Raw genomic sequence first — 16,843 nt, forward strand, 5'->3', positions numbered from 1 at the left:
AATGTGGCGACTAGGGGCTTTTCACAGTAACTTCATGGCAATGTTAAAGTAAGCCTACTTGTGGCAATAAAGATTATTATTATTATTATTAACCCTTTACTGTGCCTGAGTGTATGTGCTTGGAGTGGGACGTTGCAAACACTCCTCCGCAACCACCACCCCCCACCCCACCCCCGGTGTTTAGAATGTGGCAAATAAACTAACCTTCCGAGGTAATCTTAACTCGAATTTGTAAATTGCATCACATAAACGGGGGATTGGGAAACCATGCCACCACATAAATTAAAGATAATTCACAACTGTGGCAGACAGGTGGGAAGAGGAAATAGGGAGAATTTCCCTTTCTCCCTCCTGTCAGTAACACCACAAAGACCTTCTTTAATTCAAGTCTAAATGTCCTCCTCAAGTCAAAAATTGATAGGTCTAGTTTTAGTTGTTTTTCAGATTATTGGTAGACTTGGCTTAGCCTACTTCCTTGTATTGCGCCAATGTATTAAAGAAAATCATGAATAATCCCTCAATTTCTGGACATTCAACTCTAGCATTACTCTTCCACACCTGGGCAGAACACAAGAAAATGCTAGTTACCCAGGAAGTGATCTGCTTATCATCTTCAGTCTGAAATGTAATCCTCCTCACACCTCTCGTCTGAAAGGTGATTCTCTCTCAATTCCGCATGGAAGAGTGGCATTTAGATTTGAGGCAGATCGCCTTTGTTGCATTCATTTCAGCTCCCAATGGTATCAACATCATTGTTGTTACAGATCTTTCCTCCCCTGCTCATCCCAACAAATTCAGCGTTTATTGTAAAAAAAGTGTTTTTAGTTTTCCTTCCAAGGACCTCCAGCTGTGAAATTTGTTCCCTCAGTTCTTCATTAAAATCCAAGTATAGAATGATCAAGCTTTTACTTCTTATCTGAGCAGCTATTATTTCCAACGTTGATGATGTTGCGTGCCTTGAACCCTAACCTTTCACATTATTTACTGAGTATATCAAGAAACAGAAGCAGAATTTTATGAACTCCTGCCAGTGAGTTTAGCAGGTGGGCAGGCCCATAAAACTTCGCCAGTGTCTTCACACCACCACACACCTGCCATTAACCTGGCAGCAATTTTACAACGGGCAGGTGAGGTCCAGGGCAGCCCGCCCGCCCAATTAAAGCTCTTACTTTGTAATTAGTCTGACTCTACCAGCAAAGTTACCGAGTTATATCAAATACTGATGGTTCAAAGTTCCTCTCGCAGGACCCACTGTTTACGCTGCTACACATTCTGTTACATCCAGATAGTGATTAGGATCGAGAAATAGAGGAGTGATAGAGTGAAGGTAATCGCAGTGCCCACACCACACACATTTTAAATACATTTTTGCAAACAGCAAAATTTAGAAGAAAGTGTGCTTTGGCAAGGACTTTGTGACTCTGATCTAATCAGTTCGTTTTTTAAAATTTATATTGTTATTAATCAGACCAGACGACCACTGTCAAAGTTAATCATCACCACGCTTTCGATTACTTTGTTGTACTGGCAAGGAATTCCTTGCGTGTTATATCCCACAAGAAAAGAACCTAACTGGGGGAAAGCTCGATAGCACCATGAAATGGGCTTGGGGATTGCAATGCATGATTGACCCGAGGCCATTTGTTCTGATTGCAAACAGCTTGCTAATTTTAATGATGGTAGCGTGCAAATTATAATTATAATTGTAACTGCACACCGTAACACATGGAAGGTTGAAATTTGGGACTTCACGATTTGGGTCAGTTAGCATGTTGTGGTTGGTAATGTTTGAAGTCAACCATTAAATGCGTTTGAGTAATGGCGCTACTGTCAATTTCTGGGGTATGGAGTGTGTTCCAGTAGGGAGTAATAGATTTTAGGTGAATGTGTGAGGTTTTCTTTCTAGGATCCTGTCACAATGGGAGTAGTTCACGGTACTGCTCCCCAGGGAAGATGTTTTCTCTGCAGATAGGAGGACATTCACTATGTGCTAGGAACAAAGCAATTAGGAGCAGAAGTAGGCAATTCAGCCCTTCAAGCCTGCTCCACCATTCAATCAGATTATGCGAGTGCAGGAGGACACCTGAATTGTGCTTGTCTCAATGTCCCAGAAACAATCCTCGCAACCTCCCAGAGGTAGGCATCAACCACGATTGTGTGGATGCTCCTGAACCAGGCCAGGTAGCAGCACTCACCCGCTGGCACGACCCGGGTGACCAATGTCTGGTGCATTGGCTCCACTACCCCAGGTGGCACCCACCAGTTTCTATATAATATCCACGATCATCTTGACCTTGACTCTACTGTTCTGGAGATGTTGCCAGTAGATCAATGCAAGGTGAAGAATGATGTCAAGATATTTTGGCAGTGGGCCATTGGTGAGTGGTCGGCTACAGCTCTGGACATAAGGTTCCTCCCTGCCCTTTGCTTTGCTCAAGTGGAAGGCTGAAGTAACCGTCTTCACAATGTTTGGTTGAAGTCTTGATATTCTGAAGGAGGTTTCCAAAGATAGATCTTCAATGAGTGTTTTCTCACTGTGTTCTTTAGCTTAGAAAACTGGGAGTCATCAGCATGTGCAAAGAGTCATGACTTTGTGAGAGGGTGATCCCTGATTGAAGAGAGCTGTTGTGAGGACTTATCCGTATGGGAGCCCAATGTTGATTATGCGTGGGTGGCTGATTTGATCTCCAGGGAGCAAACAGAACTATCGGTTGCTTATCATGGAGCTGATTAGTTTAGGTTTTTACATGGCAAGATGATGTTGGAGATTTTCCACCGCATGCCTACATGCTACATGATGTCACAGGCATAGGATAAGTCAAAAAAGACAATTCTCTCTAGAAACTGGCCTCACTCAATATGTTCAGCTCAAAGCAGTGTGGCTTGTGTGAAGGGGGGGGGGGGGGGGGGGGGGGGCGGCAGCAACATTGGTATTTCCAAGGTGGGATTTAGTTTGTTTAGCAGCAGGAATTCCAGGACCTTACATATTTTGAGCGCCGGTCAATGGAGAGGTTGCTGAATGAGTTGGCTATTAGCTTATCTGGCCTGTTAGTGGTGACCATCTTAGATTAACAGATGTTTGGTAAGATGGCTGTGGTGGGGATGTTGATAAATAGCTTTGCTCGCTACTTTCTTCCTTGTAGTCAATGTTCTTCAGAAATACTGGGTAAATTCCATTGACCCCGGGCAGCACGGTGGCGCAGTGGGTTAGCCCTGCTGCTTCACGGCGCCGAGGTCCAGGTTCGACCCCGGCTCTGGGTCACTGTCCGTGTGGAGTTTGCACATTCTCCCTATGTTTGGTTTCACCCCCACAACCCAAAAATGTACAGGATAGGTGGATTGGCCACACTAAATTGCCCTTTAATTTGAAAAAATGAATTGGGTACACTAACTTTAGATTTTAAAAAACACCCTCCAGATTTACTTAACTTATTTGCCATCAGGGCATTGTTCATTTCCTCTTGTGTGTAGGGGTGAGATATTGTAAAGGTCTGAGGTGCAGAGGGATCTGGGTGTCCTCGTGCAGGAGTCACAAAAGGCTAGTGTACATGTACAGCAAGTAATTAGGAAAACAAATAGAATATCATTGATTATTGGGAGGGGAACTGATTACAAAAGTAGCGAGGTTCTGTTTCAGTTATAAAGGGCATTGGTGAGAGCACATCTGGAGTATTGTGTCCAGTATTGTCTCCTTCTGCAAGGAGAGGTGTAAATTCATTGGAAATAGTTCAGCAAAGGTTTACTAGACTAATACCCGGAATGAGTGGGTTGCCTTATCAGGAAAGGTTGGAGAGGTTCGGTTTGTATCCACTACATTATCTTTAGGATCTTGAGGGGTATTGACAAGATGGATGTGGAGAGAATATTTCATTTTGTCAGAGAATCTAGAACTAGGTGTCACTTTAAAAATAAGACGTCACTCATTTAAGACAGAGATGAGGGGCTGGATTCTCCCCTACACGGCGGGGCGGGAGGTCCTGGCGGGATGGAGTGGCGTGAACCACTCCACCGTCGGGCCGCCCCAAAGGTGCGGAATCCTCCGCACCTTTAGGGGCCAAGCCCTCACCTTTAGGGGCGAGGCCTGCGCCGGATTAGTTGCCGCGCCACCGGCCGGCGGGAAAGACCTTTGGTGCCGGGGCCGAAGGGACTCCGCCGGCCGGCGGAAATCTGCGCATGCGCGGGAGCGTCAGCGGCTGCTGACGTAATCCCTGCGCATGCGCAGGGCGGGGGAGTCACCTCCGTGTCGGCCATTGCGGAGGTTGATGCCCGACTCGGAAGGAAAAGTGTGCCCCCACGGCACAGGCCCGCCCGCGGATCGGTGGGCCCCGATCGCGGGCCAGGCCACCCTGGGGGCACTCCCCAGGGCGAGATCGCCCACTCCCCCCACCCCACCCCCATCAGGACCCCGGAGCCCACCCGCGCTGCCTGGTCCCGCTGGTAAATACCTTGTTTAATTCACGCCGGCGGTACCGGCATAACAGCAGCGGGACTTCGGCCCATCGGGGGGGGGGAGGGGGGGTGGCCCTCCAACAGGCGCGCCACGATTCCCGCCCCCGCTGAATATCCGGTGCCGGAGAATTCAACGGCCAGTGGGGGCGGGATTTACGCTGGCCCCCGGCGATTCTCCGACCCGGTGGGGGGTCGGGGAATCCAGCCCGAGAAGAATTGTTTTCTCTCAAAGGGTTGTAAGTTCCTCAAAAGACAGCGTAAGAAGAGTCTTTGAATATTTTAATGACAGAACTAGATAGATTATTGATTACCAAAGGGGTGGAATGGTATCGGGAAGTAAGCAGGAATGTGGTGTTGAGGTTCCAATCAGATCAGCCATGATCTCATTGAATGGCAGAGCAGGCTCGAAGGGCCGAGTGGCCTACTCCTGCTCCTAATACATATGTTTGTACATACGGCTGTCTTACTCTGGGGCAGGCATTTACCATCTGCTTATCTTTTCTGCATTACAGGAATCATTGAGTTTATTAGGAACTGGGAAGTGAAGGCATCAGTTTTGTTTCTGGTGTGATTGTTGCTCAGCTACTGCCAGGTTGAGTAGGAATTTCCAGGCCTTTCAGCGAGAGTGCAAGATTAGAGGTGGGATGGGCACATGGTGTGCCATTGGGCACGAGTGACCTGCAGCCACAGCAGGGGACAAGGGTACCTCAGATGCAACTCATCGGAGGATGAGGTTGCACACAAGTTCTTCTGCAAAATATTCAGATGAGGACTTTGTTGGTGGGAACTACAGAAAACATCGATGGTGTGCATGATGAAATGTATTTGCAAGTTTGCCAGGAAACCTGATGCCACGGTCAAGGACCATTCAGGAATCTAACATCAATGTGTACAGGGATTTTCATGGAGCTTTGGATCCATTCTTTCTAGTGTGGAGGTGATGACTAACTCGAACAGTCAAAGTCTCAGGTTCCACTGCAGCACAATCAAAAGCCACACCATATCTGGGTGCTCCTGTGGAGATTTGAAGTCATGTAAACTTAGGTTATTGTTGTGCATTTCGTGTCTGCTCTAGCTTGGAAGGAGCCTAATACATGAAAATGCATTACTACAACTGCCTGCTTTGAGACTGCAGTTGTGATTTCAAAAGATAGTAGACGTCAATGAGTTTCTCCGTAGAGAAGCAGAGATGATGTACATACTGCTCCGCAGTGAGGTTGAGTTAGGTGAATTGCTCTCCAAAGACCCTGGGTAAATTTTGACTCTTGCTGAGAGACAATCTTCCCATCCTCCACTTTGAGCAACATTTCCGCCTCTGTGTTGTCTCTAATCATTCTTTCTGTTCTGCTCGAGGTCAAGGGAACTACCAAACTCATGTCTGTAGGCATGATTTTCCAGCCCCACCCTCTGCCAAGATCACCTTCCCTGCCAAAAGTCAACAGATCTTTGGCTCGGCTGCCAACTCTCCCATAACATGTCCCGCCCTGATGAAGCTGAAAAATCTCGGCCTGTGAACAAGTGGCCCCAGCAGAACTTTTGATGCCAGGACCGAATGTTTCAGCACCACTCCCTGTAGACTTCAGCACCTTTGTCACCGCACTAGTAATCCAGAGATCCAGGGTAATGCTCAAGTTCAAATCCCACTATGGCAGATGGTGCAATTTAAAGTCAATAAAAATCTGAAATTAAAAGTCTAATCATGACCATGAAACCATTGTCGAATTTCATAAAAACCTACCTTATTTACCATTGTCCTTTAGGGAAGGGAATCTGCCATCGTTGACTGGTCTGGCCTACATGGGACTCAAGATCTACAGCACTGTGGTTGACTCTTAAATGCCCTCTGGAATGACCACTCAGTTCAAGGGCAAGTTGGGATGGGCAATTAATGCTGGCCCAGCCAGCGATGCCCACATCCCATGAATGAATTTTTTTAAAGTAGCAATACCTACCACTTTAGAATAGATTGGTGCTTGATGGCCTGCATGACACGATGGGCTAAAAGGCCTCTTTTGGTGCTGTAAAACTCTGTGGGTGTTATTTTCTGGCTGTTCACACTGATGGGATCTTACGGTCCCGCCGATGGCTCATGCCTACATGGCAGCGTGGGTTGCGTTCAATGGGAAACCCCAGACCAGACCCTTCCACCAGCCACAGGTGCTCTACCCTCTGCAACTGCACAACACTCAGCAGAAGGGGAGGAAAATCCTGCCCTATGACTCTATATATACGTCTACAAACTCAACAGCAGTAGAAATCAATCAGCAACTCACCTAAAAATAGTTGATGATCCCTTTAAATAGCACCATTGTGGTGTCCTTTCTGTTGCTGAATTGATATTCAGCTCTGTGAGGTTAAAAGAGCTGGTGTGTTGAGGTCAAGAATGACACCGTTGGCATCAAGCCAGCATTAAACACTGACTGATTTCCCAATCTTCTGTGTTGCCATAGATCCAGTATGCTCACTATCGCCCTCACCAATATGCCATCTGGCGGCTCCAGCACCAGTAATTTGGGCATGTGCTGCAGAGACCATTTTGAACAGAAAAGGCACACACAGGGATAAAAATACAGATGTTATGCTGCTGCATTTTGAGACAATTCACTTGGTTTAAGAATAGAGATATGTAGCAATAGCAGTAGACCTTTTAGTTCCGTGAACCTGTTCCACCATTCAATGAGATTGCGATTTATCTACAGACAGCACCATATATGCCACCTTTGGCCCATACCCTCTATTATATTTGCTTCACAAAAATCTCTCAATCTTAGATTAAAAATTAAGAATTGGTCTCACACCAATTGCCATTTGCAGAAGCGAGTTCCATTCTTTGTGTGCAAGGGTTTCTTAATTTTACTCCTGAAAGCTCTGACTCTCATCCCCTCGTCCCTTGCTCCCCAGCACTGTAAATAGCTTTTATCTATCTACCTCATCTGCCTCCCTTAACATATTGAAAACTTCAATTAAATCACCCTTTGACCTTCTAAATTCCAGGATATACAGCCCTAATTTCTGTAATTGTTCCTTTAATAGTTTAAGTTCAGGTCTATGGGATAAATATAAAAGTAGTCTCGCACTACATTTGTGAATTTCCACAGCAAGATGTAATTGAAAATCCCACAGTAAAATCATTATTTTTAAAATTAAGTTAATTCAAGTTAAATGGCCACTTACCCATCATGATATCATATATTCACTATGGCTTCAAATTGGTACATTTGGAATGAATTAATGTCAGAATTAATATCAGATCTGCACTCATCATGAAAATAATATTTTCATTCTGAAAATTTGCCAATTTGTGTTGCATTGAGAAAGATGAAAACTGTCACTTGATAGCACAAAACTTGAATATTACCAAGAAAGAGAGACATGTTGCTGAAGTTTTACATCTTGCACTCATCCGGATAAATCCAAGAATGTCAAATTTCAAATGATCAGAACAATTTATACCAAGGGTGCTAACTCGTTAGCAAGTGAGAGTTAACTGGTTGAGGCATTACCATGAAGAAAGTAATGGCAAACTATAAGGTCCCCAAGCTCCTGGGTAACTCAAAAAAAGTGCAAGGCTTGAGCATATTCTTTTTGTTTGCAGAGAACGGTCCCTACATATGAATGGATGTTGCTTATAACAAATATAAATTAGTTATGTTATGATATTGATTCATTACTTTAAATTGGTTGTTATTGCAGATATTAGCACACTCAGGATTGTTCAGCAAGTGTTGCCCATTCATGGAATTACTTCTAACAACAGATACTTTGTTTTGGGTTGGAAAGCATGGGCTAGTGGAGCATGGTCTGCACTCTGCCTATTATTAACAATTGAAGGAACATGCTGTTTGGTTTGATCAACCAGTAGCCTAGTGATATTATTATTTCAAAGTGTGTAGACATTGCTGGCTTGGCCAGCATTTATTCCCATTCCGAATTGCCCTTGAAAAGTTTGCGGTGAGCCACGTTCTTGAGCCACTGAGGTCCACGCTGTGTTGGAACACCCATAGTGTGATTAGGAAGGGAATTCCAGCATTGTGACTCAGTGATAGTGACAGAACATGCAATTTAGCTCAAAGTCAGGATGGTGTGTGGTTTGGAGGGCAACTTACAGGTAGCAGTGGTCCTGTACATCTGCTGCCCTTGGCCTTTGAGGTGGTCGAATTCACAAGTTTGGGAGGTGCTGTTAAAGGAGCTTGGCAATTTCCTGCAATGCATCTTGTAGATGCTACAAACTGCTGTCACAATGAATTGGGGGTGGAGGGAGTGAATATTTAATCTTGGGATGTCAATCAAGTGGGTAACTTTATCTTGGATGCTGCCAAACTTCAAGTGTTATTGGAATTCCGCAAGCTGAGTATTCCATCACACTCCTGACTTGAGCCTTGGAGTAGGTGGACAGGCTTTGGGGAGTTAGGAGGTGAGTTATTCATTGTACAATTCCCAGCCTTTGACCTGCTCTTGTAGCTGTAGTATTCATATTGTTGGTCCAGTACATTTTCTGGTCAATGGTAACCCCCAGGATGTTGATAGCAGGGGATTCAGTGTCAGTAATGTCAAAGGGGAATGACTAGATGCTCTCTTCTTGGAGATCGTCATTGACTGGCCCTGTGTACCACGTTGAGTTGAATGCAAGATGTAAAGCGTGTCTCTCTCTTCTCAGTAACATTCAAGATGAGAACTTGGTGGTCTACAGGATTGAATATGCTGAATTAAAGTAAAATGCTGAGAAAAATAAATTGGATAAAGGATTACACTTGGTCTGATTAATCTGAAACAGCTCTACTTTGTAAAGTTTGACCTTATGCATGTCTCGAATCACTCCTAATTATTTGTCTAATTTGGTGGTGTTGTAGATGCTTTTTTCACATAGTGCATCATAGAAGCACAGTACATTCATAAACAGAATAAAACAAGATCATGTTTGCTATGTGATGAACCAATGTGCCTTATATGAAGTTTAAGATGTGGTTTGCACTCATAGGGCAGAAATCTGTGCCCTCTCCCCTGGATTTTGGTTGCAGGGGCATTACATTAGGATGGCTGGTGGGGTCCCTATCACTTTCCCACTGCCACCATGATTAGATCCTTGGCAGGAAGGCCCATGGCCAGCCTTCTTGTCCTGACACCAAGAAGCCCTTAAGTGGAAATTAATGCCCACTTCAGGCATCTTTCAGCCACCACTGGTATTAACCCAGTAGGAAATAGAGGGGCAAACTCTGCAGGAAGCATGGTAAGCAATACTGCACACAGTTCCTTATGGACTCTCAGAGGGTCCCTCATTCAAAAGAACTCAGTGCCTAATCGAGGGACCCGGCAGCGGGAAGGGGCGGGCCCCATGACAGCCACCAACGGCCCTTGATGCCACCAGTCCTCCACCGCTACACCCTGCCCGTAGCCACCCCCCACCCCACCCCGCGCCCCGTCATCACACGCCTCTGCCCTATGATTCAGTCTTGATCCTCGGCCTTGGGTGGGTGTTGTTCTAGCAACAGCCACTGGCCCCCACTGGCGCAGCTGTTAAATAGAGCTGCTGGCCTCTGATTGACCGGCAGCTTTCGGTGGAGGAGGGAGGGGTGAATTTCACCATTGGGATCTTTGTCCCTGAGGAAGGCCTGCCGCTGGCCTGTGCAGTGCCTGAGATGCAAAATGTCCTCTTGAAAGAGGCAACGGAGGAATAAGGCCCCTGTTGACACTGCAAAAGCTCACCTGGCATTTGTCATTTGCCATGACAGGCGCCTTAGAAGATACACTAGTTTGTCACAACTGCAACTGTAGGCAGTAACTAAATGTTACCATTCTCCTTTTGCTGCAGTAATGCTCTTATTGAGATTATCTTGAGCAATTTGTCAGGTAAAACTGTGGAATTGTATTTTTCAAACTGCATTTTTTGTAGTCAAATCAACTGAATGAAAAAGTGGCCTGCTGTGCTGCCTACTATGGAACTGAATTATCATGAACCGTCACAGCTCCATGTTTCCAATCTTTTCTTTGCATTTTTATCACATAGTAGAGGGGAAAATGCGACAATTCCACTGCTGTATCTGCTTGTACATTTAATCAAGGATTAAGCAATAAGGTGAGGGAACCACACCTCCCTTCTTCCTTTATGGAAAAGACTAGAGCCAATCAATTGTCTCCATGGCCTATACTTTAAGCTTTACTTCCTTTATATAATTCAATGCTTAAAGTTTAACTTACCCATTTGGTATTTTGCAGGAATCTCGGCAGTACTGTACTAAAGGTTAGTGGGACACTTTATTTATGTCATTGAAGTGCAGACATCTAGGGCGGGATTCTCCCCTACCCGGCGGGGCAGGGGGTCCCGGCGGGTCGGAGTGGCGTGAACCACTCCTTTAGGGGCTAGGCCCGCCCCGGAGTGGTTGGCGCCCCACCGGCTGGCGTGGAGGGCCTTTGGCGCCATGCCAGCCGAGGCCGAAGGGACCTCGCCGGCCGGTGCGAGTCCGCGCATGCGCAGGAGCGTCAACGGCTGCTGATGTCATCCCCGCGCATGTGCAGGGGACGGTTCACCTATGCGCCGGCCATGGCGGAGGCTGATGGTCGGCGCGTAGGAAAAGAGTGCCCACATGGCACAGGCCCGCCCGCGGATCGGTGGGATCCGATCGCGGGCCAGGCCACCGTGGGGGCATCCTCCGGGGCCAGATTGCACCGCACCCCCAGAGCCCGCCCGCGCCGCCAGTCCCCGCCGGTAAGGGACCTGTTTCAATCTACGCCGGCAGGACCGGCATAGAAGCAGCGGGACTTTGGCCAATCGCAGGCCGGAGAATCGCTGGGGTGGGGGCCCGCAGCGCCTACCGGCGCGGTGCAATTCCCACCCCTGCCGAATCTCCGGTCCCGGAGAATTCGGCAGTCGGCGAGGGGAGGATTCACGCCACTCCCCGGCGATTCTTCGACCTGACGGGGGGGTCGGAGAATCCTGCTCATTATATTTGCTTTGCCAGTCCCAAACTAATATTAATAAACATCAGCTTGATATATATTAAGTATTAATTCACCATGGGCTGGATTCTCCGCCCTGCTGTGCCACATTTCTGCCTTGACCCGCCGACGGGATTCTCCATTAAGCTGGCTGGTCAATGAGGTTTCCCATTGTGGGGCAGCCCCACGCCGTCGGGAAACCCCCGGGCACCAGCAAAATGGAGCATCCCGCCGGCGGAGAATCCCGCCCATATTTAATAGATATATCCAACTTTCAACATTTCAGGATAAAATCACTTTTCTTCCTATTATGTGAAGGTAAAGTCACCATAATCATGGGACATAGTGGTATTGTCACTGGGCTAGTAAGCCAGAGAGCCAGAGTAATGCTCTGGGGACCCAGGTTCAAATCCCGCTATTGCAGATGGTGAAATTTGAATTAAATAAAAATCTGGAAATAAAAGTCTAACGATGACCATGAAACCATTGTTGATTGTCGTAAAAACCCAGCTGGTTCACTAATGTCCTTCCTTTAAGGATGGAAATCTGAAGGAAATAAGGAAGAAAACCTTACCTGGTCTGGCCACATGTGAGTCCAGACCCACAGCAATGTGGTTGACTCTTAACTGTCCCTTGGAGTGAAATTAGGGATGGGCAACAAACGCTGGCACACATCCCATGAACAAATTTTTTAAAGTCCCAGATGACCACAGGTTGCTTTCCCCTTTGAGGGGGAGAGCTGACTGGTGGTGGTTTAACTGGGAGATCACCACACCTCAAGCGAGGAGCAGCAAAAGTGAGCAGGTGGGCCTTCTTGAATAACCTCAGACAGGAATTGAACCCGTTCTGCATCACAAACCAGCATCACAAACAACTGAGCTAAACAAGTCCGTAATTATATTATATACTATTATATACATTACACAATACAATGTACACTACATTATGTGGAACAATAGGATCTTCCAAAAAAAACTCTGAATATAGTCGATCAAAGAGAACGGGCGGTATTCTCCGCTCCCGATAAAAATCGGGATGGCCGTCGTGAAATCGGCTGAGGTTCACGGCGGCCTCGGGGCCCGCTCCCCACACCTAATTCACCCCCACCCGGGGGGGCTAGGAGTGGGCCTCTGTCTTTCCCGGCCGCGACCTTGTCGCTCCGGAAATGACGCGCAAAACGGTGCATTTGTGAGGTCATCCGCGCGTGCGTGGGTTGCCGGTTCCAACCCGCGCATGCGCGAATGACTTCATCGCGCAGACAGCGCGAACCGCGCATGCGCGGTGGCCTTCTGTCTCCTCAGCCGCCCGGCAAGTCGTGGCGGCTTGATCTTGCTGGGCGGCGGAGGGGAAAGAGTGCGTCCGTTTTGGACGCTGGCCCGACGATCGGTGGGCACCGATCGCAGGCCTGTCCCCTCCCGACCACAGTCGTGGTGCCCTCGTGCCAATCGGGCCCCTAGATGCCCCAAACGGGCATCAGCAGCCTGTTTCACGAATTTTGCGACCAGGTGTGGTTGCTGCCATGGTGAAACGGGCGTGAATGGCCGGCCGCTCGGCCCATCGGGCCCGGAGAATCGCCATTCGCCGCGAAAAATGGCGAGCACCGATTTCTCCGACCGGGGGGTGGGAGAATCGCTTGGGGCGCCAGGGGGGCGTGAAAAATGTCAGGAGGCCCTCCCACGATTCTCCCACGCCACGTGGGGAGCAGAGAATTCCACCCAACACGTATGAGTGCTGAGATCAAATTAATAATCTGGCAATAATGTCACAAAACTAACTGCAATTTTGGTTTGACAGACTTCTATCTAAGTGGCAGAGACAGCATGCAACTCCAGTCTGCTTCCACCACTGGTTCTTGGTGCCATATATTCTTGGTTCCATTTGAAACAAACTCCATTTGTGACAAAAGACTGCTGGTTCCACTTCTGATCACGACACAGTGTTTTTGATTTGGCAATTGGCAGTTGGCACTGACATTGCTAACAGTGCAAAACTTCACGCATGTGTTCAGCAAACCAAAGGATTCCATGCAATGACGTGACCAACTAATCTGAATCCAATCTCTTTTAATTACTGAGATACAACAACACAAAACCTGCACACAGGTTAACTGTTAAGAGGTGTCAGTCAACCAACTGGATGTGACAGCTAAATTGCTTATTCTAGCATCAAAGAACAAAGAGTACAAAGAACAAAGAAAAGTACAGCACAGGAACAGGCCCTTCGGCCCTCAAAGCCTGTGATGACCATGCTGCCCGTATAAACTAAAATCTTCTCCACTTCCGGGGTCCGTATCCCTCTATTCCCATTCGATTCATGTATTTGTCAAGATGCCCCTTAAACATGACTATCGTCCTTGCTTCCACCCCCTCTTCTGGTAGCGAGTTCCAGGCACCCACTGCTCTCTGTGTAAAAAACTTGCCTCGTACATCTCCTCTAAACCTTGCCCCTCGCACCTTATACCTGTGTCCCTCATAATTGACCCCACTACCCTGGGAAAAAATCTCTGACTATCCACCCTGTCTATGCCCCTCAAAATTTTGTAGACCTCTATCAGGTCGCCCCTCAGCCGCCGTCGTTCCAGTGAGAACAAACCAAGTTTATTCAAACTCTCCTCAAAGCTAATGCCCTCCATACCAGGGTTCATCCTGGTAAATCTCTTCTGCACCCTCTCCAAAGCCTGCACATCCTTCTGGTAGTGTGGCGACCAGAATTGAACACTATACTCCATGTGTGGCCTAATTAAGGTTCTAGACAGCTGCAACATGACTTGCCAATTTTTATACTCAATGCCCGGGCCAATGAAGGCAAGCATGCCGTATGCTTTCTTGACTACCTACTCCTCCTGTGTTGTCCCTTTCAGTGACCTGTGGACCTGTACACCTATATCTCTCTGACTGTGAATACTCTTGAAGGTTCTACCATTCACTGTATATTCCCTACCTGCATTAGACCTTCCAAAATGCATGACCTCACAATAGTCAGGATTAAACTCCATCTGCCATCTCTTCACCCAAGTCTCCAACCGATCTAAAGCCTGCTGTATCCTCTGACAGTCCTCATCGTTATCCGCTATTCCATAAACCTTTGTGTCGTCCGCAAACTTACTAATCAGGCCAGTTATATTTTCCTCCAAATCATTTATATATACTACGAACAGCAAAGGTCGCAGCACTGATCTCTGCGGAACACCACTATTCACAGCCCTCCAATCAGAAAAGCACCCTTCCATTGCTACTCTCTGCCTTCTATGACTGAACCAGGCATGCCACAAGTTCTACCCAAGTTTGGCAGCTCCAAAATGAATAATCAGAGCAAAATTTTAAATACTTCAGCTCAAAGGCTGTGGAAGATGATTATTTTAAGGCATGAATATTTTTGGAAATTCCTCATATTAAAACTCAAATCTTGCACCATTCATTTCAGTGAATCACAAGTAAAAAGTTGGATAGCTTCATGTCAAATGATAATTTTCTGCAGTGAATCTAAAGTTGATTGTCCGCTTGCAAAAAAGAGAAACCATGTCACTGAGTTCAACAAATCTTATTACTTCAATATGAGAAGCTTACCTTAAAAAGACGTAATATGTTGGCAACCATTATAGATACAGAACTTGCTGAAGCACCTATAACTGCCACCACTCGTTCTGGCTTGGTAATGATTGGCGGTCCTCCACTCATGCACTTCACATCAGTGCTGTCTTTCTCAATCAAAGCTTGCACAAATGTCAATGATTGTTCCAAGGCATGGGTGTCTCTGGAACAGGTGTCTAGGATCCGTGCTCCCAGTGTGATATTGGGAAGAAGATCTTGATCATTGTTGATCTTATCTAAGGCAAATAGCATTGCTTCCAACCTGTGTATTCCTTTCTCTTTTTTCAATTCTCCACAGTTAGCACCAGAGCCACCCCGGGAATGTACAGGAAAAAGTCCCCCCAGAGCGATGTCCCCATCAATTCTTATGGAATTCACATGGGGACGTGAAGTTGTCTTCGGCTTCCCAATAACTGGGTCAAGCCAATGAAAACTAGACAGAAATAAAAGTAAAGACAAATGTTCGGACCAAAAATAGAGGTTTCTTTTACACGCCATTTCCTATTGAATAATCATTTCTGACATAACCAGGCCAGCAAAATAGTGTCTTGAAGTCACTGTGTCGTTCGGTGGAGGCTATGCAATCTGGGAACCTCTTAGAAAGCACAAGAAAGGCAGCAATCTCCCACCAAGCATGTCAAATAACATCTGCGTAATTGAAATATGTTTACTTATTTCTTGCTGCATATTTTATAAAGCTGTGCGCATTGCTGAGGTTTGTGGTTTCCTTTTGTAAATTTTAAACTTATCAAATGTCTTTGCAGTGTTTATTGTAGTTCTTTTAGTTTCTTGTTATATTTCTGTTTTGCCATCCGCATGTGGAGATTCTCCTGAGATATAAGAACGAGTTATTTCCGTCCCGGAACAAGGATTATTAGCCCTCTTGTCGCCACAGAAATAAGATCCACCAGCGCCAGAAATAGGAGGTGTTGTCATCAATTATCAGATTCAGAAAATTGACATGATGTACTGTAGTCCTGAGAAAGAAAGAGAGAGAAAAATAAAAAGCACAACTCTCATGAAGTATCATTTCAACATCAGAGACACTGCTTTCCATTCTTATATAAAATTATGAATTTACTTTGTGGTACTTCTTGAATGATTCCCAGTTTGATATTTTAACTCAATTACATGAAATATCTTGAGTGCCATTTTGGAGACTATGTTAACCATTTGGCCCTCGAAGGCATTTTAAATGGAAACGACAAGACTTTGATTATTATAGTGTCTTACACAGCTGCAGAATGCCCCAAAGTGTCTCAAACCAATTAAATACTTCTGATTTGAAGACATTTTGGTAATCAGTGAATTCATTTTTTAATTTATTTACTGCACACAGGTGACATTCATGCTTTAAACATGTCATCTATTCCTATGCGACATCAAAAGGATAAGGGATGCTCCACTGTGCTAATATTTTCACATTTCCCTTACAATTTAGAGTTAGAAATATAGAGCTGGCTTTTTGCAGGGCTGGGGGGATGTGGGGTGGTTGGGTGTGGCATGGGCTAACAGTGAATTAATCAACATTCACTTTAATGAGACTGACTGCAGCTTTGGGATGTCACAGGCGTGCGCAGATTAGCATGGAAATCCTGAAGTTACTCGTCATCTCTCGTGATTCTGCAACAGGTTGTGCTGTGACCAACCACCCCCTCACATCAAAACTGGCTATGTTGTGAAACCCCTGTATCCACAGGCAGCTACTTCCTGCCTCTCCAAACACACACACAGTCAGAAATCAGCACTTTTTTTTTAATTCACCCCACATTGGAGTTTGGAACCTCATAAAAGGTTATACATATCTTGTTCATTCAGGTGTAATTAACTGGATTTTCATGGCGATTTTTTCAATGAACAACAGAACTGGC

The 16,843-nt window shown here is 46.1% G+C and overlaps 1 protein-coding gene across 1 annotated transcript in view; it reads right to left on the reverse strand.

The window, feature by feature from the left end:
• The window catches only part of LOC119978492 (metabotropic glutamate receptor 4-like), a 1,510,615-nt gene that overhangs the window by 1,396,956 nt on the left and 96,816 nt on the right, over nucleotides 1-16,843 (reverse strand). The window contains exon 2 of the mRNA XM_038820161.1: nucleotides 14,949-15,949. Coding sequence (XP_038676089.1) covers nucleotides 14,949-15,470 — 522 coding nt within the window. The 5' untranslated portion in view covers nucleotides 15,471-15,949. The remainder of the gene's footprint in view (nucleotides 1-14,948; nucleotides 15,950-16,843) is intronic.

This window comes from Scyliorhinus canicula, chromosome 15 (assembly GCF_902713615.1).
Source record: "Scyliorhinus canicula chromosome 15, sScyCan1.1, whole genome shotgun sequence".
Lineage (NCBI taxonomy): Eukaryota > Metazoa > Chordata > Chondrichthyes > Carcharhiniformes > Scyliorhinidae > Scyliorhinus > Scyliorhinus canicula.